General features: G+C 44.7%; 1 protein-coding gene across 17 annotated transcripts in view; it reads right to left on the bottom strand.

Moving 5' to 3' along the window:
• The window catches only part of DLG1 (discs large MAGUK scaffold protein 1), a 451,639-nt gene that overhangs the window by 117,117 nt on the left and 315,282 nt on the right, over positions 1 to 19,240 (bottom strand). For all 17 annotated transcript variants that reach the window (XM_077826706.1, XM_077826707.1, XM_077826705.1 and 14 more), the window contains 2 exons: positions 10,926 to 11,082; positions 2,643 to 2,745 (listed from right to left, as the gene is read on the bottom strand). In XM_077826706.1, coding sequence (XP_077682832.1) covers positions 2,643 to 2,745; positions 10,926 to 11,082 — 260 coding nt within the window. The remainder of the gene's footprint in view (positions 1 to 2,642; positions 2,746 to 10,925; positions 11,083 to 19,240) is intronic.

Below are 19,240 nucleotides of genomic sequence, written 5' to 3' on the forward strand. Positions count from 1 at the left end.
GAGTCTTTGTTCTTTGGGGTCGGGGCTGGCTGACCCTGCCATTCCCTGTGGGTGGGTATACAAGTACTCATGCCCTTCAGTGGGTACAAAGTACTTGCGTTCCACCTTTTTAGAGATGGGGGCCAACGAGGCCGGTGTTTGTGTCTATTACGACACAGAATACAAAGTGTACAGTGCTCACTTTATATTATTATTTTGATTACAAATACTTGTACTGTAAAAACAATACACAAAAGAAATACTATTTTTCAATTCACCTCATACAAGTACTGTAGTGCTATGTCTTTACTGTGAAAGTGTAACTTACAAATGTAGATATTTTTGTTTGTTACATAACTGCACTCAAAAACAAAACAATGTAAAAATGTATCCTTCCCCCAAAGCGTTAGTGGGTATCTACAGAAGTGGGGTAAGCCTATTCACCTACAGAGACTGCACTAAAATGGGGGGTGATGCTGATTAACTGGAATAGGGCGAATTGCTGGACAGATTAAAATGGCAGCCCAGAATGAAAGCAGTGGATGGAAACCTTACAATCTCCTTAGGCCAGCTGAATGCACACAGTCAGTGCCTCAGATAAGGGTGGCATTTAGACTCCCCACTCCTTTGCAATGGAGTTGAAATATTCAACTTTACACTGAGCCAGTTGACTCAATGGGGATCAAAGTATGACCCTAAAACAGACTACACAGTACTCGTGGGAGAATTTTGCGCCGCTGCGTGTACAGAGAATTCTCGTTTCCTGCAGATTTTCTTCCCCGCCACAGAAAACACGTTCTGCTGCAGAAGCTCCGGGGGCTGCTGTGGTGCCAGAACAGAGGAAGCTGGCACACTGCTCACCAGCCATAGCAGGCAGCAGCCCATAGGAAGAGAGTAGCGCCTGCATTCCTCACAGCACCCGGCCTGCAGGGCCAGGTGAGGAGGCACGGGGGTGTGGGGACAGACAGAGCAGGGCACGCAGGGCTGTGTGGGGGGTGTCACGTAGACTGGGGTTCAGAAGGGCTAGTTGGGGGGTGCAGACGGGAGTGGAGGGTGAATGGGAGTGGGTTGCAGGGACTAGGGTTGCCAGGCATCTTGTTTTCCACTGAAACGTCTGGTTGAAAAGGGAAACTGGCAGCATCCGGTCAGCACAGCTGACCAGACACTAAAAGTCTGGTTACCTGCAGTAACCAGCCTCCACCACCAGCGTGATGGAGAGCACCAGCTGCTACTGAACCCTGGACGAGCAGCTCTGCTAAGCAACTGCTGCTCTTCCCTTCCCTCAGCCTCATGGAGAGAACGGGCTGGCTCCCGGACTTGGCTTCAAAGTAGGTACCGGCAACATCCAGGATGTGTGTGTGTCCCCATCCTGTCTGCCCCACACCCCAGTCCCTCGCTCCAGAGACTTCCCTGCTCCGCTGTGCCCTGATTTCCCCTTCCCAGCCCCTCGCTCCAGGGACTGAGCCTGCTCCTGTGCCCCCATTTCCCCACCCGGACCCTCGCTCCTGAGACAGACCCCCCCCATGCTGCTGTGCTCTGACCCCTCGCTCCAGGGACTGACCCTCCTGCCCCATGCTCCAGGGACTGCATCCCCCACTCCATTGTGCCCTGATTTCCCAACCTCAGCCCCTTACACTGGAGACTGACCCCTGCCGTGCCCCGCTTGGGCAGGCTCCACATCAGCCCCTTCCACCCTGGCTCTGCAGGTGGTGGATGAGTCCCGGAGGATGGGGGAATGAGTAAAAGGGGCACGGGTAGGGGTTGGGTGGACCAGATGGGGCAGGACCTCAGAGGAAGAGGGCGGGGTTTCTGGGGAAGGGATAGGGTAGGGGTGTTCAGTTTTTAGGGATTAGAAAGTTGGCAACCCTAGCAGGGACACACAGGTACAGGGGGGTGGCTGAGTGGGGGTGCAGTGACACATGACGATGGGGTGGCTGGATGGGGATGGGGAAGGATGTGCCTGACTGATTGGGAGAGGCTAGGGGTCAGCCAGGTCTGCATGGAGGAGGATCTCCAACTGCCTAACAATCTCTCGCACACCCCTCCACCCCTTCAAAAACCTGTTCCATACTTCTCCCGGCCCACACCCAACAACCCTCCAGGTTCACTCCCAGGCTCTTTCCCAGCAATTTCTTCCCTGTCCCTCAGCTCCTCCATTACCCGACTCCTGTATTTCCCGCACCCCTCAGAAGCAGTGCAAAGGTTTAATCAAACCTCTGCACTGCTTCTGAGGGGTGCGGGAAATACGTTTCTGTATTGTAATTTAAATGAATTATTACTCAAAGTTCTGTATTAATATGAAGAGTAAGGAATCTATTAGTGAAAAAACATTTTTGAATCTTTTTTAGTTGTCTGTAGTGTTACAATCATTCTTGTTGAACTGGTATTTTGAAATAAATTACCAAAATAATTGAAACTGGGATGATTATATTGTGTTATTTTGACAAAATACGCAGAATTTTAAAATACTGTGCACTGAATTTTTAAATTTTTTGGCACAGAATTCCCTCAGGAGTAATAGATCAATGACAATTACATTTATTTCTCTCCTTCCCTCAAAGCAGGTCTAAGTTTTCTTGTAAAAACTTTGACATCCATAGAAAGTTAATTTTTAAAACCTTTATGCTACACAGATGTAATATGAATAGGAAGAATTCTCTTGCCTTCTGGACGGTATTGTGCAACAATGGTTACGGCTTGGCCTGCATTCTTCAAGGCTGCTGCTGCTTGTTCATGGGTTGCAGCTTTAAGGTCTACACCATTTACCTACAAATAAAATGTAAACATCTATTTATCAGAGTAAACAATAATGCTAATTGAAATTTATCACAGAACATTGTTTTAATATACAAGTGGGTGAAAATTCATATGAAGCAAATAGGGCTGTCAAGTGATTAAAAAAATTAATCACGATTAATTGCACTGTAAAACAATAATAGAATACAATATAATTTAAATATTTTTGGATGTTTTCTACATTTTCAAATATATTGATTTCAGTTACAACAAAGAATACAAAGTGTACAGTGCTCACTTTATGTTTATTTTTGATTACAAGTATTTGCACTGTAAAAAAACAAAAGAAATAGTATTTTTCAATGCACCTGAACTTAAAATGTATAAGTTTCAGACTTTTTAATGGATGAAAACTCAGGTTCCATCCACTGGTATAAATTCAAGTTTGCATTATACTTTTTGAGACTCTTATTCATTTGTTGTTTAGGTAGTTCATAATTTGCACATTCTTAATGGTCATAGGATATCAAGACTACAGTGTAACTTTTGGTGCTGCACATATCCCGTGAAGCTGCCAATGTTCTGCAGAAACAACTTGACCGATTTTCATCTATCCTTATATTTCAAAATAGTTAAAAGGCATTAATCTACATTATGAACTAATGACCTCCAAAACTTCAATTTAAACATGAAGTCATTTGACATGCAGTACAAAATACAGTACAAATTTAATAAAGCAGCCAAAGCAGATTTATAAATTATCAGAAAAAAAAAAAAAGCTTCAAGCTCTATAATCATAGAATCATAGAATATCAGGGTTGGAAGGGACCTCAGGAGGTCATCTAGTCCAACCCCCTGCTCAAAAGCAGGACCAATCCCCAATTAAATCATCCCAGCCAGGGCTTTGTCAAGTATGACCTTAAAAACTTCTAAGGAAGGAGATTCTACCACCTCCCTAGGTAACGCATTCCAGTGTTTCACCACGCTCCTAGTGAAAAAGTTTTTCTTAATATCCAACCTAAACCTCCCCCACTGCAACTTGAGACCATTACTCCTTGTCCTGTCCTCTTCTACCACTGAGAATAGTCTAGAACCATCCTCTCTGGAACCACCTCTCAGGTAGTTGAAAGCAGCTATCAAATCCCCCCTCATTCTTCCCTCTACAGACTAAACAATCCCAGTTCCCTCAGCCTTTCCTCATAAGTCATGTGTTCCAGACCCCTAATCATTTTTGTTGTCCTTCGCTGGACTCTCTCCAATTTATCCACATCCTTCCTGTAGTGTGGGGCCCAATACTGGACACAGTACTCCAGATGAGGCCTCACCAATGTCGAATAGAGGGGGACGATCACATCCCTCGATCTGCTCGCTATGCCCCTACTTATACATCCCAAAATGCCATTGGCCTTCTTGGCAATAAGGGCACACTGCTGACTCATATTCAGCTTCTCGTCCACTGTCACCCCTAGGTCCTTTTCCGCAGAACTGCTGCTGAGCCATTCGGTCCCTAGTCTGTAGCAATGCATTGGGTTCTTCCGTCCTAAGTGCAGGACCCTGCACTTATCCTTATTGAACCTCATCAGATTTCTTTTGGCCCAATCCTCCAATTTGTCTAGGTCCCTCTGTATCCTATCCCTGCCCTCCAGCGTATCTACCACTCCTCCCAGTTTAGTATCGTCCGCAAATTTGCTGAGAGTGCAATCCACACCATCCTCCAGATCATTTATGAAGATATTGAACAAAACCGGCCCCAGGACCGACCCCTGGGGCACTCCACTTGACACCGGCTGCCAACTAGACATGGAGTCATTGATCACTACCCGTTGAGCCCGACAATCTAGCCAACTTTCTACCCACCTTATAGTGCATTCATCCAGCCCATATTTCTTTAACTTGCTGACAAGAATTCGGTGGGAGACCGTGTCAAAAGCTTTGCTAAAGTCAAGAAACAATACATCCACTGCTTTCCCTTCATCCACAGAACCAGTAATCTCATCATAGAAGGCAATTAGATTAGTCAGGCATGACCTTCCCTTGGTGAATCCATGCTGACTGTTCCTGATCACTTTCCTCTCATGTAAGTGCTTCAGGATTGATTCTTTGAGGACCTGCTCCATGATTTTTCCGGGGACTGAGGTGAGGCTGACCGGACTGTAGTTCCCAGGATCCTCCTTCTTCCCTTTTTTAAAGATGGGCACTACATTAGCCTTTTTCCAGTCATCTGGGACTTCCCCCGTTCGCCACGAGTTTTCAAAGATAATGGCCAATAGCTCTGCAATCACAGCCGCCAATTCCTTTAGCACTCTCGGATGCAACGCGTCCGGCCCCATGGACTTGTGCACGTCCAGCTTTTCTAAATAGTCCCTAACCACCTCTTTCTCCACAGAGGGCTGGCCATCTACTCCCCATGTTGTGATGCCCAGCACAGCAGTCTGGGAGCTGACCTTGTTCGTGAAGACAGAGGCAAAAAAAGCATTGAGTACATTAGCTTTTTCCACATCCTCTGTCACTGGGTTGCCTCCCTCATTCAGTAAGGGGCCCACACTTTCCTTGGCTTTCTTCTTGTTGCCAACATACCTGAAGAAACCCTTCTTGTTACTCTTGACATCTCTTGCTAGCTGCAGCTCCAGGTGCGATTTGGCCCTCCTGATTTCATTCCTACATGCCCGAGCAATATTTTTATACTCTTCCCTGGTCATATGTCCAACCTTCCACTTCTTGTAAGCTTCTTTTTTATGTTTAAGATCCGCTAGGATTTCACCGTTAAGCCAAGCTGGTCGCCTGCCATATTTACTATTCTTTCGACACATCGGGATGGTTTGTCCCTGTAACCTCAACAGGGATTCCTTAAAATACAGCCTAGATTTTCTATGCCACACTGTAATAGTCCAAAGGCACTTTTTACAGCTGCTATGACCCTCTTAAAAAAAGGAATATATAATGGAAAAGCTGACACTAACTTAAGTATATAAGTCCTTCTTTAATTACAATTTTTTACATAACTATCATTTTACAATATAACTGTCCCCTGCAACTAATTCAATAAATTAAGGGTGAATATTAATTTTCAGAGAAAAGGTACAAAAACCTTAGGTCCTTCAATAGAATCATAGAATATCAGGGTTGGAAGAGACCTCAGGAGGTCATCTAGTCCAACCCCCTGCTCAAAGCAGGACCAATCCCCAATTAAATCATCCCAGCCAGGGCTTTGTCAAGCCTGACCTTATAAACTTCTAAGGAAGGAGATTCTACCACCTCCCATTATTAATAAAATGAAAAGACTTTCAGATTAGAAGAATGTAAAACTTATAAAAAGCAATAGATCGTGGTGTGAAAATTAGCAAGGAATTTTATTTTCTATTTTAGTTACTATATTCCAACCACAATACTAACTTCCCCCAAAATCCTCCCAAGCAAAAAAGAATAATCCAAATCATCTCCATTATGTCACCAATGGAATAAAATCAGTCTATATACTCTGCACTAAAACAGTAATTTTTAAATATAAAAAGTAGGGCTGTACATTAATTGCAGTTAACTCACACGATTAACTCAAAAAAATTAACTGCGATTAAAAAAATTAAACGTGATTAATTACACTGTTAAGAAATAAAATACCAACAGAAATTTATTAAATATTTTTGGATGTTTTTCTACATTTTCAAATATATTGATTTCTATAACAACACAGAATACGAAGTGTACAGTGCTCACTTTATATTATTATTTTGATTACAAATATTTGCACTGTAAAAACAATGAACAAAAGAAATACTATTTTTCAATTCACCTCATACAAGTACTGTAGTGCTATCTCTTTACTGTGAAAGTGTAACTTACAAATGTAGATATTTTTGGTTGTTACATAACTGCACTCAAAAACAAAACAATGTAAAACTTTAGAGCCTACAAGTCCACTCAGTCCTACTTCTCGTTCAGCCAATTGCTAAAACAAACAAGTTTGTTTACATTTATGGGAGATACTGCTGACTGCTTATTTACAATGTCACCTGAAAGTGAAAACAGGCATTCGCATGGCACTTTTGTAGCTGGTGTTGCAAGATATTTAAGTGCCAGATATGCTAAACATTCATATGCCCCTTCATGCTTCCATGCTGATATTTGTTAAAAAAAATAGTGCATTAATTAAATTTGTGACTGAACTCCTTGGGGGAGAATTGTATGCCCCCTGCTCTGTTTTACCCGCATTCTGCCACATATTTCATGTTATAGCAGTCTTGGATGATGACCCAGCACACGTTCATTTTAAGAACACTTTCAGAGCAGATTTGACAAAACGCAAAGAACATACCAATGTGAGATTTCTAAGGATAGATACAGCACTCGACCCAAGGTTTAAGAATCTGAAGTGCCTTCCAAAATCTGAGAGGGACAAGGTGTGGAGAATGTTTTCAGAAGTCTTAAAAGAGCAACATTCCAATGCGGAAACTACAGAACCCAAACCACCAAAAAAGAAAACCAACCTTCCTCTGGCGGCATCTGACTCCAATAACGAAAATGAACATGCGTCAGTCCGCACTGTTTTGGACTGTTATCGAGTGGAACTTGTCGTCAGCATGGATGCATATCTTCTGGAACGGTGGTTGAAGCACGAAGGCCCATATGAATCTTTAGCGCATCTGGCACGTAAAAATCTTGCGATGCTGGCTACAATGGTGCCATGTGAAAGCCTGTTCTCACTTTCAGGTGACATTGTAAACAAGATGTGGGCAGCATTATCTCCTGCAAATTGTAACCAAACTTGTTTGTCTGAGTGATTGGCTGAAGTAGGACTGAGTGGACCTCTAGGTTCTAAAGTTTTACATTGTTTTATTTTTGAATGCAGTTATTTTTTGTACATAATTCTACATTTGTAAATTCAACTTTCATTATAAAGAGATTGCACTACAATACTTGTATTACGTTGTAATCAAAAATAAATATAAAATGAGCACAGCACACTTTATATTCTGTGTTCTAATAGAAATCAATATGTTGGAAAATGTAGAAAACAGCCAAAAATATTCAAATAAATGGTATTCTATTATTGTTTAAAAGTACGATTAATTGCGATTAATTTTTTTAATCGCTTGACAGTCCTAAAAAAAGAGAAGGTTTGCTAAGTTATCTGGTACCATCAAATGGTACTGCTACACAACACAGGGGGATCCTGAGAGTCGAGTCGAGGAGGTGTACCGCTTTCCAGTGAGCCACTTTGTTGGGTATATGGAGTGTTTTGACTGTCTTGGAGGTAGCTGTATCCAGCTTTCTTCTGGCAGATGGAACATGATGAATGATATTTGAGGGATGAGGGGTAGGGTGTTCTACTAACAGTTGCAGGATCCATTCTGGGGAGATGCTATGATCTCCTCAAAGACTGGTTCCAGACTGCGATTGTCATGCTTTCTGGGGCTTCCGCTAGATATCATGTTCATTACACAGACATTTTTGGAGCATTATTGCTACGCCTCTCCACCTCTAGAAACAGCCTGTTAAGCAAGCCAGCACTGCTGGGTTGTAAAGATCTGTCCTGCAGTTTGTCATAAGTCTCTGTCTTTCTCTTCTTTCATACTTCTATGGCTCCCATTACTGGAGCCTTACAATCTTAAACGTATCCTCACAACATCCCCATAAGGTAGGGGAGAGCCATTATTCCCATGTTACTGATAGGGAACTAAGGCACTAAAGGTATGTCTCTTACACTAAGCCTGGATCTGTAGGAGCCAGGCGTGTGGACTTCGTGTTTCTAAGCCCGTGCTTGAGCATCCACAGTGTATCGTAAACCTGGGTTTACGACTGTTGGATCCTCACAGCTGTGCTAACATGTCCATACTACACTATGCAGGCCTTCTGCTTGATCTGCATCCAAACTGCAAAATGATGGGGCTTGGACGTCAGCCACAGTAGGACTTGGGCTCTGAGCCATCCCACCTAGCAGGGTTCTAGGATCCAGATTATGAGTGCTTGCTGACCAATGTACATTTATACAGGGATAAAACCCCCATGTCATGGCCCTGTGGTTTGGAGGCCCTCCCACATCACAGGGTTCCACAGCACAGGCTACTTAAGTGGTTCAGGACTATTTAGAAAAGCTGGATGAGCACAAGTCCATGGGGCCGGATGCGCTGCATCCGAGAGTGCTAAAGGAGTTGGTAGATGTGATTGCAGAGCCACTGGCCATTATCTTTGAAAACTCATGGCGATCGGGGGAAGTCCCGGATGACTGGAAAAAGGTTAATGTAGTGCCCATCTTTAAAAAAGGGAAGGAGGAAGATCCTGTGAACTACAGGCCAGTCAGCCTCACCTCAGTCCCTGGAAAAATCATGGAGCAGGTCCTCAAGGAATCAATTCTGAAGCATTTAGATGAGAGGAAAGTGATCCGGAACAGTCAGCATGGATTCACCAAGGGCAAGTCATACCTGACTAATGTAACTGCCTTCTATGACGAGATAACTGGCTCTGTGGATGAGGGGAAAGCAGTGGACGTGTTGTTCCTTGACTTTAGCAAAGCTTTTGACACGGTCTCCCACAGTATTCTTGCCAGCAAGTTAAAGAAGTATGGGCTGGATGAATGGACTATCAGGTGGACAGAAAGTTGGCTAGATTGTCGGGCTCAACGGGCAGTGATCAATGGCTCCATGTCTAGTTGGCAGCCCGTATTAAGTAGAGTGCCCCAAGGGTTGGTCCTCGAGCCGGTTTTGTTCAGTATCTTCATAAATGATCTGGAGGAAGGTGTGGATTGCACCCTCAGCAAGTTTGCAGATGACACTAAACTGGGAGGAGTGGCAGATACACTGGAGGGTAGCGATAGGATACAGAGGGCCGTAGACAAATTGGAGGATTGGGCCAAAAGAAATCTGATGAGGTTCAACAAGGACAAGTGCAGAGTCTTGCACTTAGGACGGAAGAATCCCATGCACTGCTACAGACTAGGGACCAAATGGCTAGGCAGCAGTTCTGCAGAAAAGGACCTAGGGGTTACAGTGGATGGGAAGCTGGATATGAGTCAACAGTGTGCCCTTGTTGCCAAGAAGGCCAATGGCTTTTGGGATGTATAAGTAGGGGCACTGCCAGCAGATCGAGGGACGTGATTGTTCCCCTCTATTCGACATTGGTGAGGCCTCATCTGGAGTACTGTGTCCAGTTTTGGGCCCCACACTACAAGAAGGATGTGGATACATTGGAGAGAGTCCAGCAAAGGGCAACAAAAATGATTAGGGGTCTGGAACACATGACTTATGAGGAGAGGCTGAGGGAACTGGGATAGTTTAGTCTGCGGAAGAGAAGAATGAGGGGGGATTTGATAGCTGCTTTCAACTACCTGAAAGGGGGTTCCAAAGAGGATGGATCTAGACTGTTCTCAGTGGTAGCAGATGACAGAGCAAGGAGTAATGGTCTTAAGTTGCAGTGGGGGAGGTTTAGGTTGGATATTAGGAAAAACTTTTTCACTAGGAGGGTGGTGAAACACTGGAATGCGTTACCTAGGGAGGTGGTGGAATCTCCTTCCTTAGATATTTTTAAGGTCAGGTTTGACAAAGCCCTGGCTGGGATGATTTAATTGGGGATTGGTCCTGCTTTGAGCAGGGGGTTGGACTAGATGACTTCCTGAGGTCCCTTCCAACCCTGATATTCTATGATTCTATGTCTAACAGAAATTTTTCTACCCCTGGAGCTTGAGCCCCGCAAGCCCAAGTTGTAAGCTGTCTGGGCCAGCTGTAGGTTTTCTATCCCCATGTAGAGATACTGTAGTAACTGCTAAAGATCACACGGGAAGTCTGTGGCAGAGCAGGGAACAATACCCATGCCTCCAACGTCCCACTTTAGTGCCGTAACCAGTGCACCATCCTTCCTCTCTGTACACCCACAGGCAGAGCAGACTTGTGTGGCCTGTACACTTACCCATTTTATTTTTATGAATCCAAAAAATTGATTTTCCCCTAATTTTAAACACAGTAATTTTTTTACAAAAACAGGTGGTATCAAGGTTTGTCAGTTGTGGTGTGCATTACACCACCTCCCCACAGAATGTTTGGCTTTTAAATCAGGTCTCTAAATCAGATAACATGAAGCAGAATACTTACTCCTTGTCCCACATTCTCAAAATTAGTCCAACTAGTTCACTAGGTTCCCTTGTAATGAGCCATATAAGCCAACAAAGTAAAACAGACTAAGAGGAGGAAATACATGTTTTTAAATTTAATGAATCCTACCGAAATTATACGATCTCCTTTCCTGAGCTCACCACTCAGATCAGCAGGCCCTCCTGCGAGAATGAAAGAGATGAAAATTCCTTCTCCATCTTCCCCTCCCACAATGTTGAAACCAAGTCCTGTTGATCCACGATGTAGTACAACTTTTCTAGGTTCTCTAAAAGACAGAAAGCAATGATGAGATCCTGGTCATTATTCATGAATCAGTGTCAGAGAATCAGTGTAAGGTTTTCTATTAAAACAACCTTTTTAATAAAATAAAAATGGCTGAAGATTGTCAGATAGCACACTCATTTTAAGGAGCCGTGCACATTTTTTTCTTGAATGCTTACATAAAATACCCACCTTCTGTTACATGTGTACACTCATATTAGTTTTTACAGTGTATAAATCTGTTGACATTCTATTAACTATTTATTAATATACGATATGCATTCTAAATTTAACACAATCCTACACTTCTACTCGCCACTACACTGAGTCACGGATCAGGGCCCCATTGTGCTAGGCACTATACAAACACAACTCCCTGCCTCAAGGAGTTTATAATCTAAGTATAAGACAAAAACCAGCATGTAGATACAACAAACAGAGAGGGAAGCATACTAGTCATCTTAATAAGCAGAGGGCACTGATGTAATAATTGCAGACTAACAGCCCTATCCCAAGTATAAGCTTAACTGTGGGAAACTGGAACATTTAATACCTTTTTTATCCAGTCATCTATAACAAATGTTAATGGGAAAGGCACAAAAGACTGGGCTATGCCAAACAAAAAGGCCTATTGGTATAACTCAGGGACAGTGTTAATGTAAGGGGACTATTGCCCCCTTATTAACATTCAGTGGGGTGTTTTAGTTGCTAGCTGTCAGTACTAAAAAGGGGGAAGGGTTGATGGAGAATCAGGACCCTGAGACTGACAGCCCCCAGGAACAATGGGGAGAGGCTAATGCTACAGGTCAGCCTGAATGACAGGGCGGGCAGGCTAATCAGAGAGGAGGCCAGGGAGGTCCTGTCCTCCATGTGAGCTGTAATTGCCTGGGTGAGACAGAGTGGGGCCGAGCTAAGGAGAAAGCTGGGGCCCAAGCTAAGCCAGGGAGCAGAGCTGTGCCAGATCCAGAGGGACCAGAAAAGCAGCCCAGAGAGAGCAGACCCTGTCCTGGGAGCAGAGCTGCAGCAACCAGAGCCAGAGGGGCCAGAAAAGCAGCCCAGGAAGCAGCTCAGTGCTGGGAGCAGAGTCACAGAAGCCTACAGAGCAGACCTGTCTTGGGAGCAGAGCTGTAGCAACCAGAGCCAGAGGGGCCAAAGAAGCAGCCCAGGGAGCTGGAGGCAGAGCAGCAGCAGCAGCCGTGTTGAGACAGAGTGGTGGAGCTGGGGCTGGAGCAGTCCGGAGCTGGGTGCAGTGAGCAGCTGGGGAGGGTGAGGGGGACCCTGGGCAGTGGGCCCAGCACAGGCAGACGCCTCAGCCAAGACTCTCTGCAGGCCACGATTGGATCGTAACCCCGCCAGGGCGGGGGCGACACTGGGAAGAAGGGTTCTTACCACTTAGAGCCTGAGAGCGTGAGGCCACCACCAGAGCAAATGTCCTGGGACTTACAAGGAACAGACTGTGAACTGCCCTGACATTCCAGAGACACTGTTTGTGATGTTACCTACCACAGAGCGGGTTGATGTGTTTCCTTTAACCTTTCCCATTTTTCCTTATTCTTTTTAAAATTAATTGTTGATTAAATAACTTGCATTTGCTTTAAATTGTATGTAATGGTCAGTGGGTCAGAGAAGTGCCCAGTGCAGAGAGAGAACCTCAGATCCTATCGCTAGCCCATTTCACCGGGGTGATGCAGAAGCCAGGAAAGTTCCCCACAATAGTGGGACTATTCCCCCGCTTACATTAATATCATGTCTGGTAAATGAGAGGAGTGTGGGACCTGAGATCAATGTACCAAAAGTGGTGTGTTGGACATTAGACATACTGGTGGACTATGAGGGAATGGGCTATTCAACCAATCATTCCCTTTTAGGGTCCTTAAAAAAAAGAGACTTCAGGAGAAGGATCAAATAAGTTAAGCAGTTGGGCTAGAAGATAGGTGAACTGGAAGGTGCAAGCTTTACCATCTCTTGGGACCCCAGGATGCACCTGTCACTGTCACCTTCATAGAATATCAAGAATCATAGAATATCAAGGTTGGAAGGGACCTCAGGAGGTCATCTAGTCCAACCCCCTGCTCAAAGCAGGACCAATCCCCAATTAAATCATCCCAGCCAGGGCTTTGTCAAGCCTCACCTTAAAAACTTCTAAGGAAGGAGATTCTACCACCTCCCTAGGTAACGCATTCCAGTGTTTCACCACCCTCCTAGTGAAAAAGTTTTTCCTAATATCCAACCTAAACCTCCCCCACTGCAACTTGAGACCATTACTCCTTGTCCTGTCCTCTTCTACCACTGAGAATAGTCTAGAACCATCCTCTCTGGAACCACCTCTCAGGTAGTTGAAAGCAGCTATCAAATCCCCCCCTCATTCTTCTCTTCTGCAGACTAAACAATCCCAGTTCCCTCAGCCTCTCCTCATAAGTCATGTGTTCCAGACCCCTAATCATTTTTGTTGCCCTTCGCTGGACTCTCTCCAATGTATCCACATCCTTCTTGTAGTGTGGGGCCCAAAACTGGACACAGTACTCCAGATGAGGCCTCACCAATGTCGAATAGAGGGGAACGATCACATCCCTCGATCTGCTCACTATGCCCCTACTTATACATCCCAAAATGCCATTGGCCTTCTTGGCAACAAGGGCACACTGCTGACTCATATCCAGCTTCTCGTCCACTGTCACCCCTAGGTCCTTTTCTGCAGAACTGCTGCCTAGCCATTCGGTCCCTAGTCTGTAGCGGTGCATTGGGTTCTTCCATCCTAAGTGCAGGACCCTGCACTTATCCTTATTGAACCTCATCAGATTTCTTTTGGCCCAATCCTCCAATTTGTCTAGGTCCCTCTGTATCCTATCCCTGCCCTCCAGTGTATCTACCACTCCTCCCAGTTTAGTATCATCCGCAAATTTGCTGAGAGTGTAATCCACACCATCCTCCAGATCATTTATGAAGATATTGAATAAAACCGGCCCCAGGACCGACCCCTGGGGCACTCCACTTGACACCGGCTGCCAACTAGACATGGAGCCATTGATCACTACCCCTTGAGCCCGACAATCTAGCCAGCTTTCTACCCACCTTATAGTGCATTCATCCAGCCCATACTTCTTTAACTTGCTGACAAGAATACTGTGGGAGACCGTGTCAAAAGCTTTGCTAAAGTCAAGAAACAATACATCCACTGCTTCCCCTTCATCCACAGAACCAGTAATCTCATCATAGAAGGCGATTAGATTAGTCAGGCATGACCTTCCCTTGGTGAATCCATGCTGACTGTTCCTGATCACTTTCCTCTCATGTAAGTGCTTCAGGATTGATTCCTTGAGGACCTGCTCCATGATTTTTCCGGGGACTGAGGTGAGGCTGACCGGACTGTAGTTCCCAGGATCCTCCTTCTTCCCTTTTTTAAAGATTGGCACTACATTAGCCTTTTTCCAGTCATCCGGGACTTCCCCCGTTCGCCACGAGTTTTCAAAGATAATGGCCAATGGCTCTGCAATCACAGCCGCCTCCAGTGTAGCACCTCCCTACATGCCCCCTTGACATTCCAGACCACATCCCTACCCCTCTGACTCCACCCTGGGGATGTCATGGACGACTACAGCTTCATATACCCTGTGAGAGGCACGGTCGATGCATGTGTAGCTAAAATGGACATGACTATTCCATCCCCTTCATTAAGATCTAGCCCAGTAATTTATTAAGGTTTTAATATATTTGCTTTTAATTTGCAGAGTATTTAGAGTAAGTGTTTTTGTTACTCAATAAAACTCTATTGTTTGGATAATAATTCCACTTTATTACTTCCCAGCCTATGCTGCAGACCGGCTGGTGGTATGGAAAGCGCCCACTTACTGTTGTTGTGCCCTGTGACACAACTCACAACCTTCCTGAGCCTCAGAGATGTCCTGACTAGAACAAGCCAGAAAGAAGGTCCTTAACGACATCAACACCTCCACTGGTTCTGTCTCAATCCCAATCATCACCTGGAATGTGAAATTTAGGTTTCTGCTGTCACCGCTTCTGTCATACATCATTTTCCATCCCCATGTTATTTTTTCTCTTTCCTATTGCTCTTTTCTCTTCTGTGTAGTAAGAGTCTGGCTTAGCTGGCCAAAACTACACATTTTGTAACACTGCTGAGAACCCGTGCCCTGTGAGGTAGCTAAAAGCAATGTCCTAAACAGCCTGATTCTGGTACAAATTTGCCACATCTTGGAGTGACTGATAAAAGTATGTGTTGTGTCTGTGTTTCTCCAATAGGGAGGATGCAAGTAAATGTCACCACCAAAGACAGAAGCTGGATTTTGTATTTTTGCTGTTCTTTTCTGTCTCCTTTTGTGTGTGTGTGTCTTGTTTTGCCTTCAAGAAAGCAAGACTGGACTCTAACAGCAGCAGCAGCTCCAACCAACCATCTCAGTTAACCTCTCCTTTTCCCCAAAAGAACAGTTATTACCATTTTAATGCCATCTAAAAGACTGCCAAATGTGTGTGGGGGGTGGGGGGGAGGGAAAAAGGAACAGTATTAAAATGAAAGTCTGAGTTAATATTTTATATTTCAGATGCCTGAACTGTTTTTCCTTCTTTTTCTGGATCTTTAATAAAAGGTTAAAAAAATGTAATGGTGTTATTTTCATAGGATTAAGCAGGCCAAAGTCTATGTACTTGAAATGAAACCTTTAACTGAGTTTAATTGTTTAGTGCTATACAGTGACATGTCATGTTAACACTTTTGACTCTCTGTGCCCATTTATTCCAATGAAATTAACACAACAGAACAGGTTTCAGAGTAGCAGCCGTGTTAGTCTATATCCGCAAAAAGAACAGGAGTACTTGTGGCACCTTAGAGACTAACAAACTTATTAGAGTATAAGCTTTCATAGGCTACAGCCCACTTCATCGGATGCATAGAATGGAAGATATAGTAAGAAGATATATTTGTATACTTACAGAGGAGGTGGAAGTTGCCATACAAACTGTAAGAGGCTAATGAATTAAGATGAACTATTACCAGCAGGAGAAAAAAACTTTTGTAGTGATAATCAAGATGGCCCATTTGGACAGTTGACAAGAAGGTGTGAGGCCAAACAGGACAGTCTCTACGCAAAAGAATAAATGGACAGAAATCTGACATCAGGAATCATAACATTCAAAAACTGGTAGGAGAACACTTCAACCTCTCTGGCCACTCAGTAGAAGATTTAAGGGTGGCAATTTTGCAACAGAAAATCTTCAAAAACAGACTCCAGTGAGAAACTGCTGAGCTTGATTTAATATCCAAACTAGATACCATTAACTTGAATAGAGACTGGGAGCGGCTGGGTCATTACACATATTGAATCTATTTCCCTATGTTAAGTATTACAGAATCATAGAATATCAGAGTTGGAAGGGACCTCTGGAGGTCATCTAGTCGAACCCCCTCCCCAGAGCAGGATCAATCCCCAACTAAATCATCTCAGCCAGGGCTTTGTCAAGCCTCACCTTAAAAACTTCCAAGAAAGGGGATTCCACCACCTCCCTAGGTAACGCAATCCAGTGTTTCACCACCCTCCTAGTAAAATAGTTTTTCCTAATATCCAACCTAAATCTCCCCCACTGCAACTTGAGACAATTACTCTTTGTCCTGTCATCTGCTATCACTGAGAATAGTCTAGATCCATCCTCTTTGGATCCACCTTTCAGGTAGTTAAAAGCAGCTATCAAATCCCCCCCTCATTCCCCTCTTCCGCAGACTAAACAATCCCAGTTCCCTCAGCCTCTCCTCATAAGTCATGTGTTCCAGACCCCTAATCATTTTTGTTGCCCTTCGCTGGACTCTCTCCAATGTATCCACATCCTTCTTGTAGTGTGGGGCCCAAAACTGGACACAGTACTCCAGATGAGGCCTCACCAATGTCGAATAGAGGGGAACGATCACATCCCTCGATCTGCTCACTATGCCCCTACTTATACATCCCAAAATGCCATTGGCCTTCTTGGCAACAAGGGCACATTGCTGACTCATATCCAGCTTCTCGTCCACTGTCACCCCTAGGTCCTTTTCTGCAGAACTGCTGCCTAGCCATTCGGTCCCTAGTCTGTAGCGGTGCATTGGATTCTTCCGTCCTAAGTGCAGGACTCTGCACTTGTCTTTGTTGAACCTCATCAGATTTCTTTTGGCTCAATCCTCTAATTTGTCTACAGCCCTCTGTATCCTATCCCTACTCCTCTCAGTTTACTGTCATCCGCAAACTTGCTGAAGGTGCAATCCACACCATCCTCCAGATCATTTATGAAGATATTGAACAAAACCGGCCCCAGGACCGACCCTTGGGGCACTCCGCTAGATACTGGCTGCAAACTAGACATGGAGCCATTGATCGCTACCCGTTGAGTCCGACAATGTAGCCAACTTCCTACCCACCTTGTAGTGCATCTATCCAGCCCATACTTCTTTAACTTGCTGACAAGAATAATGTGGGAGACCGTGTCAAAAGCTTTGCTAAAGTCAAGAAATAACATGTCCACTGCTTTCCCTTCATCCACAGAACCAGTTATCTCATCACAGAAGGCAATTAGATTAGTCAGGCATAACTTTCCCTCACTAAATGGGCCATCTTGATTGTCACTACAAAAGTTTTTTTCTCCTGCTGATAATAGCTCATCTTAATTCATTAGCCTCTTACAGTTTGTATGACAACTTCCACCTTCTCTGTGGGTATTGTGACGAAGTTCCTCCTCTACCTTGGTGGATCTTGCGCTTATTGGAGGATTTGCTTGCCTTGGAGCTTCATGGCAGCCCTCAGCTTGGCCATTTTTCTGAACCCACAGTCCAGGTTGACTCCTCCTGTGTCTGACCAGGAGTTGGGAGGTTTGGGGGGAACCCGGGCATGCCCTCTACTCTGGGTTCCAGCCCTGTGGAATGCAGTTGTCTAGAGTGCCTCCTGGAACAGCTGTGTGACAGCTACAACTCCCTGGGCTGCTTCCCCATGGCCTCCTCCCAACACCTTCTTTATTCTCACCATAGGACCTTCCCTCCTGGTGTCTGATAATACTTGTACTCCTCAGTCCTCCAACAGTCCATGTTCTCACTCTCAACTCCGAGTGCCTCTTGCTCCCCGCTCCTCAGACGCGCACCACAAACTGAAGTGAGCTCCTTTTTAAACCCAGGTGCCCTGATTAGCCTGCCTTAATTGATTCTACCAGCTTCTTGATTGGCTGTAGGTGTTCTAATCAGCCTGTCTGTCTTAATTGTCTCCAGAAGGTTCCTGATTGTTCAGGAACCTTCCCTGTTACCTTACTGAGGGAAAAGGGACCTACTTAACCTGAGGCTAATATATCTGCCTTCTATTACTCTCCTGTAGCCATATGGCCCGACTCTGTCACAGTATATATATCTTCTTACTATATGTTCCATTCTATGCATCCTATGAAGTGGGCTGTGAGAGTGATGGGTCGTCCTTCAGGATAGGTTGTAGATACCCTTCTGGCTCTGTCAATCTGTTTCTCCATAGTGTCCAGGAAGTGGATCTCTTGTGTGGACTGGTCCAGGCTGAGGTTGATGGTGGGATTGGAAACTGGTGGCTGAACTTTGTGACTTTGTCCTCACCCATAACTCCTTCACATTTGGGGACAATGTATATCTTCAAATCAGCGGCACTGCTATGGGTACCCACATGGCCCCACAGTATGCCAACACTTTTATGGCTGATTGAGAACAACGCTTCCTGAGCTCTCGTCCCCTAATGCCCCTACTCTACATGCGCTACACTGATGACATCTTCATCATCTGGACCCATGGAAAAGAAGCCCTTGAGGAATTCCACCATGATTTCAACAATTTCCATCCCACCATCAACCTCAGTCTGGACCAGTCCACACAAAAGATCCACTTCCTGGACACTATGGTGCTAATAAGATATGGTCACATAAACACCACCCTATACCGGAAACCTACTGACCGCTATTCCTACCTACATGCCTCCAGCTTTCATCCAGACCACACCACACGATCCATTGTCTACAGCCAAGCTCTACGATACAACCACATTTGCTCCAACCCCTCAGACAGAGACAAACACCTACAAGATCTCTATCAAGCATTCTTACAACTGCAATACTCACCTGCGGAAGTGAAGAAACAGACTGACAGAGCCAGAAGAGTACCCAGAAGTCACCTACTATTG

This window comes from Eretmochelys imbricata, chromosome 9 (assembly GCF_965152235.1).
Source record: "Eretmochelys imbricata isolate rEreImb1 chromosome 9, rEreImb1.hap1, whole genome shotgun sequence".
Taxonomy (NCBI): domain Eukaryota; kingdom Metazoa; phylum Chordata; order Testudines; family Cheloniidae; genus Eretmochelys; species Eretmochelys imbricata.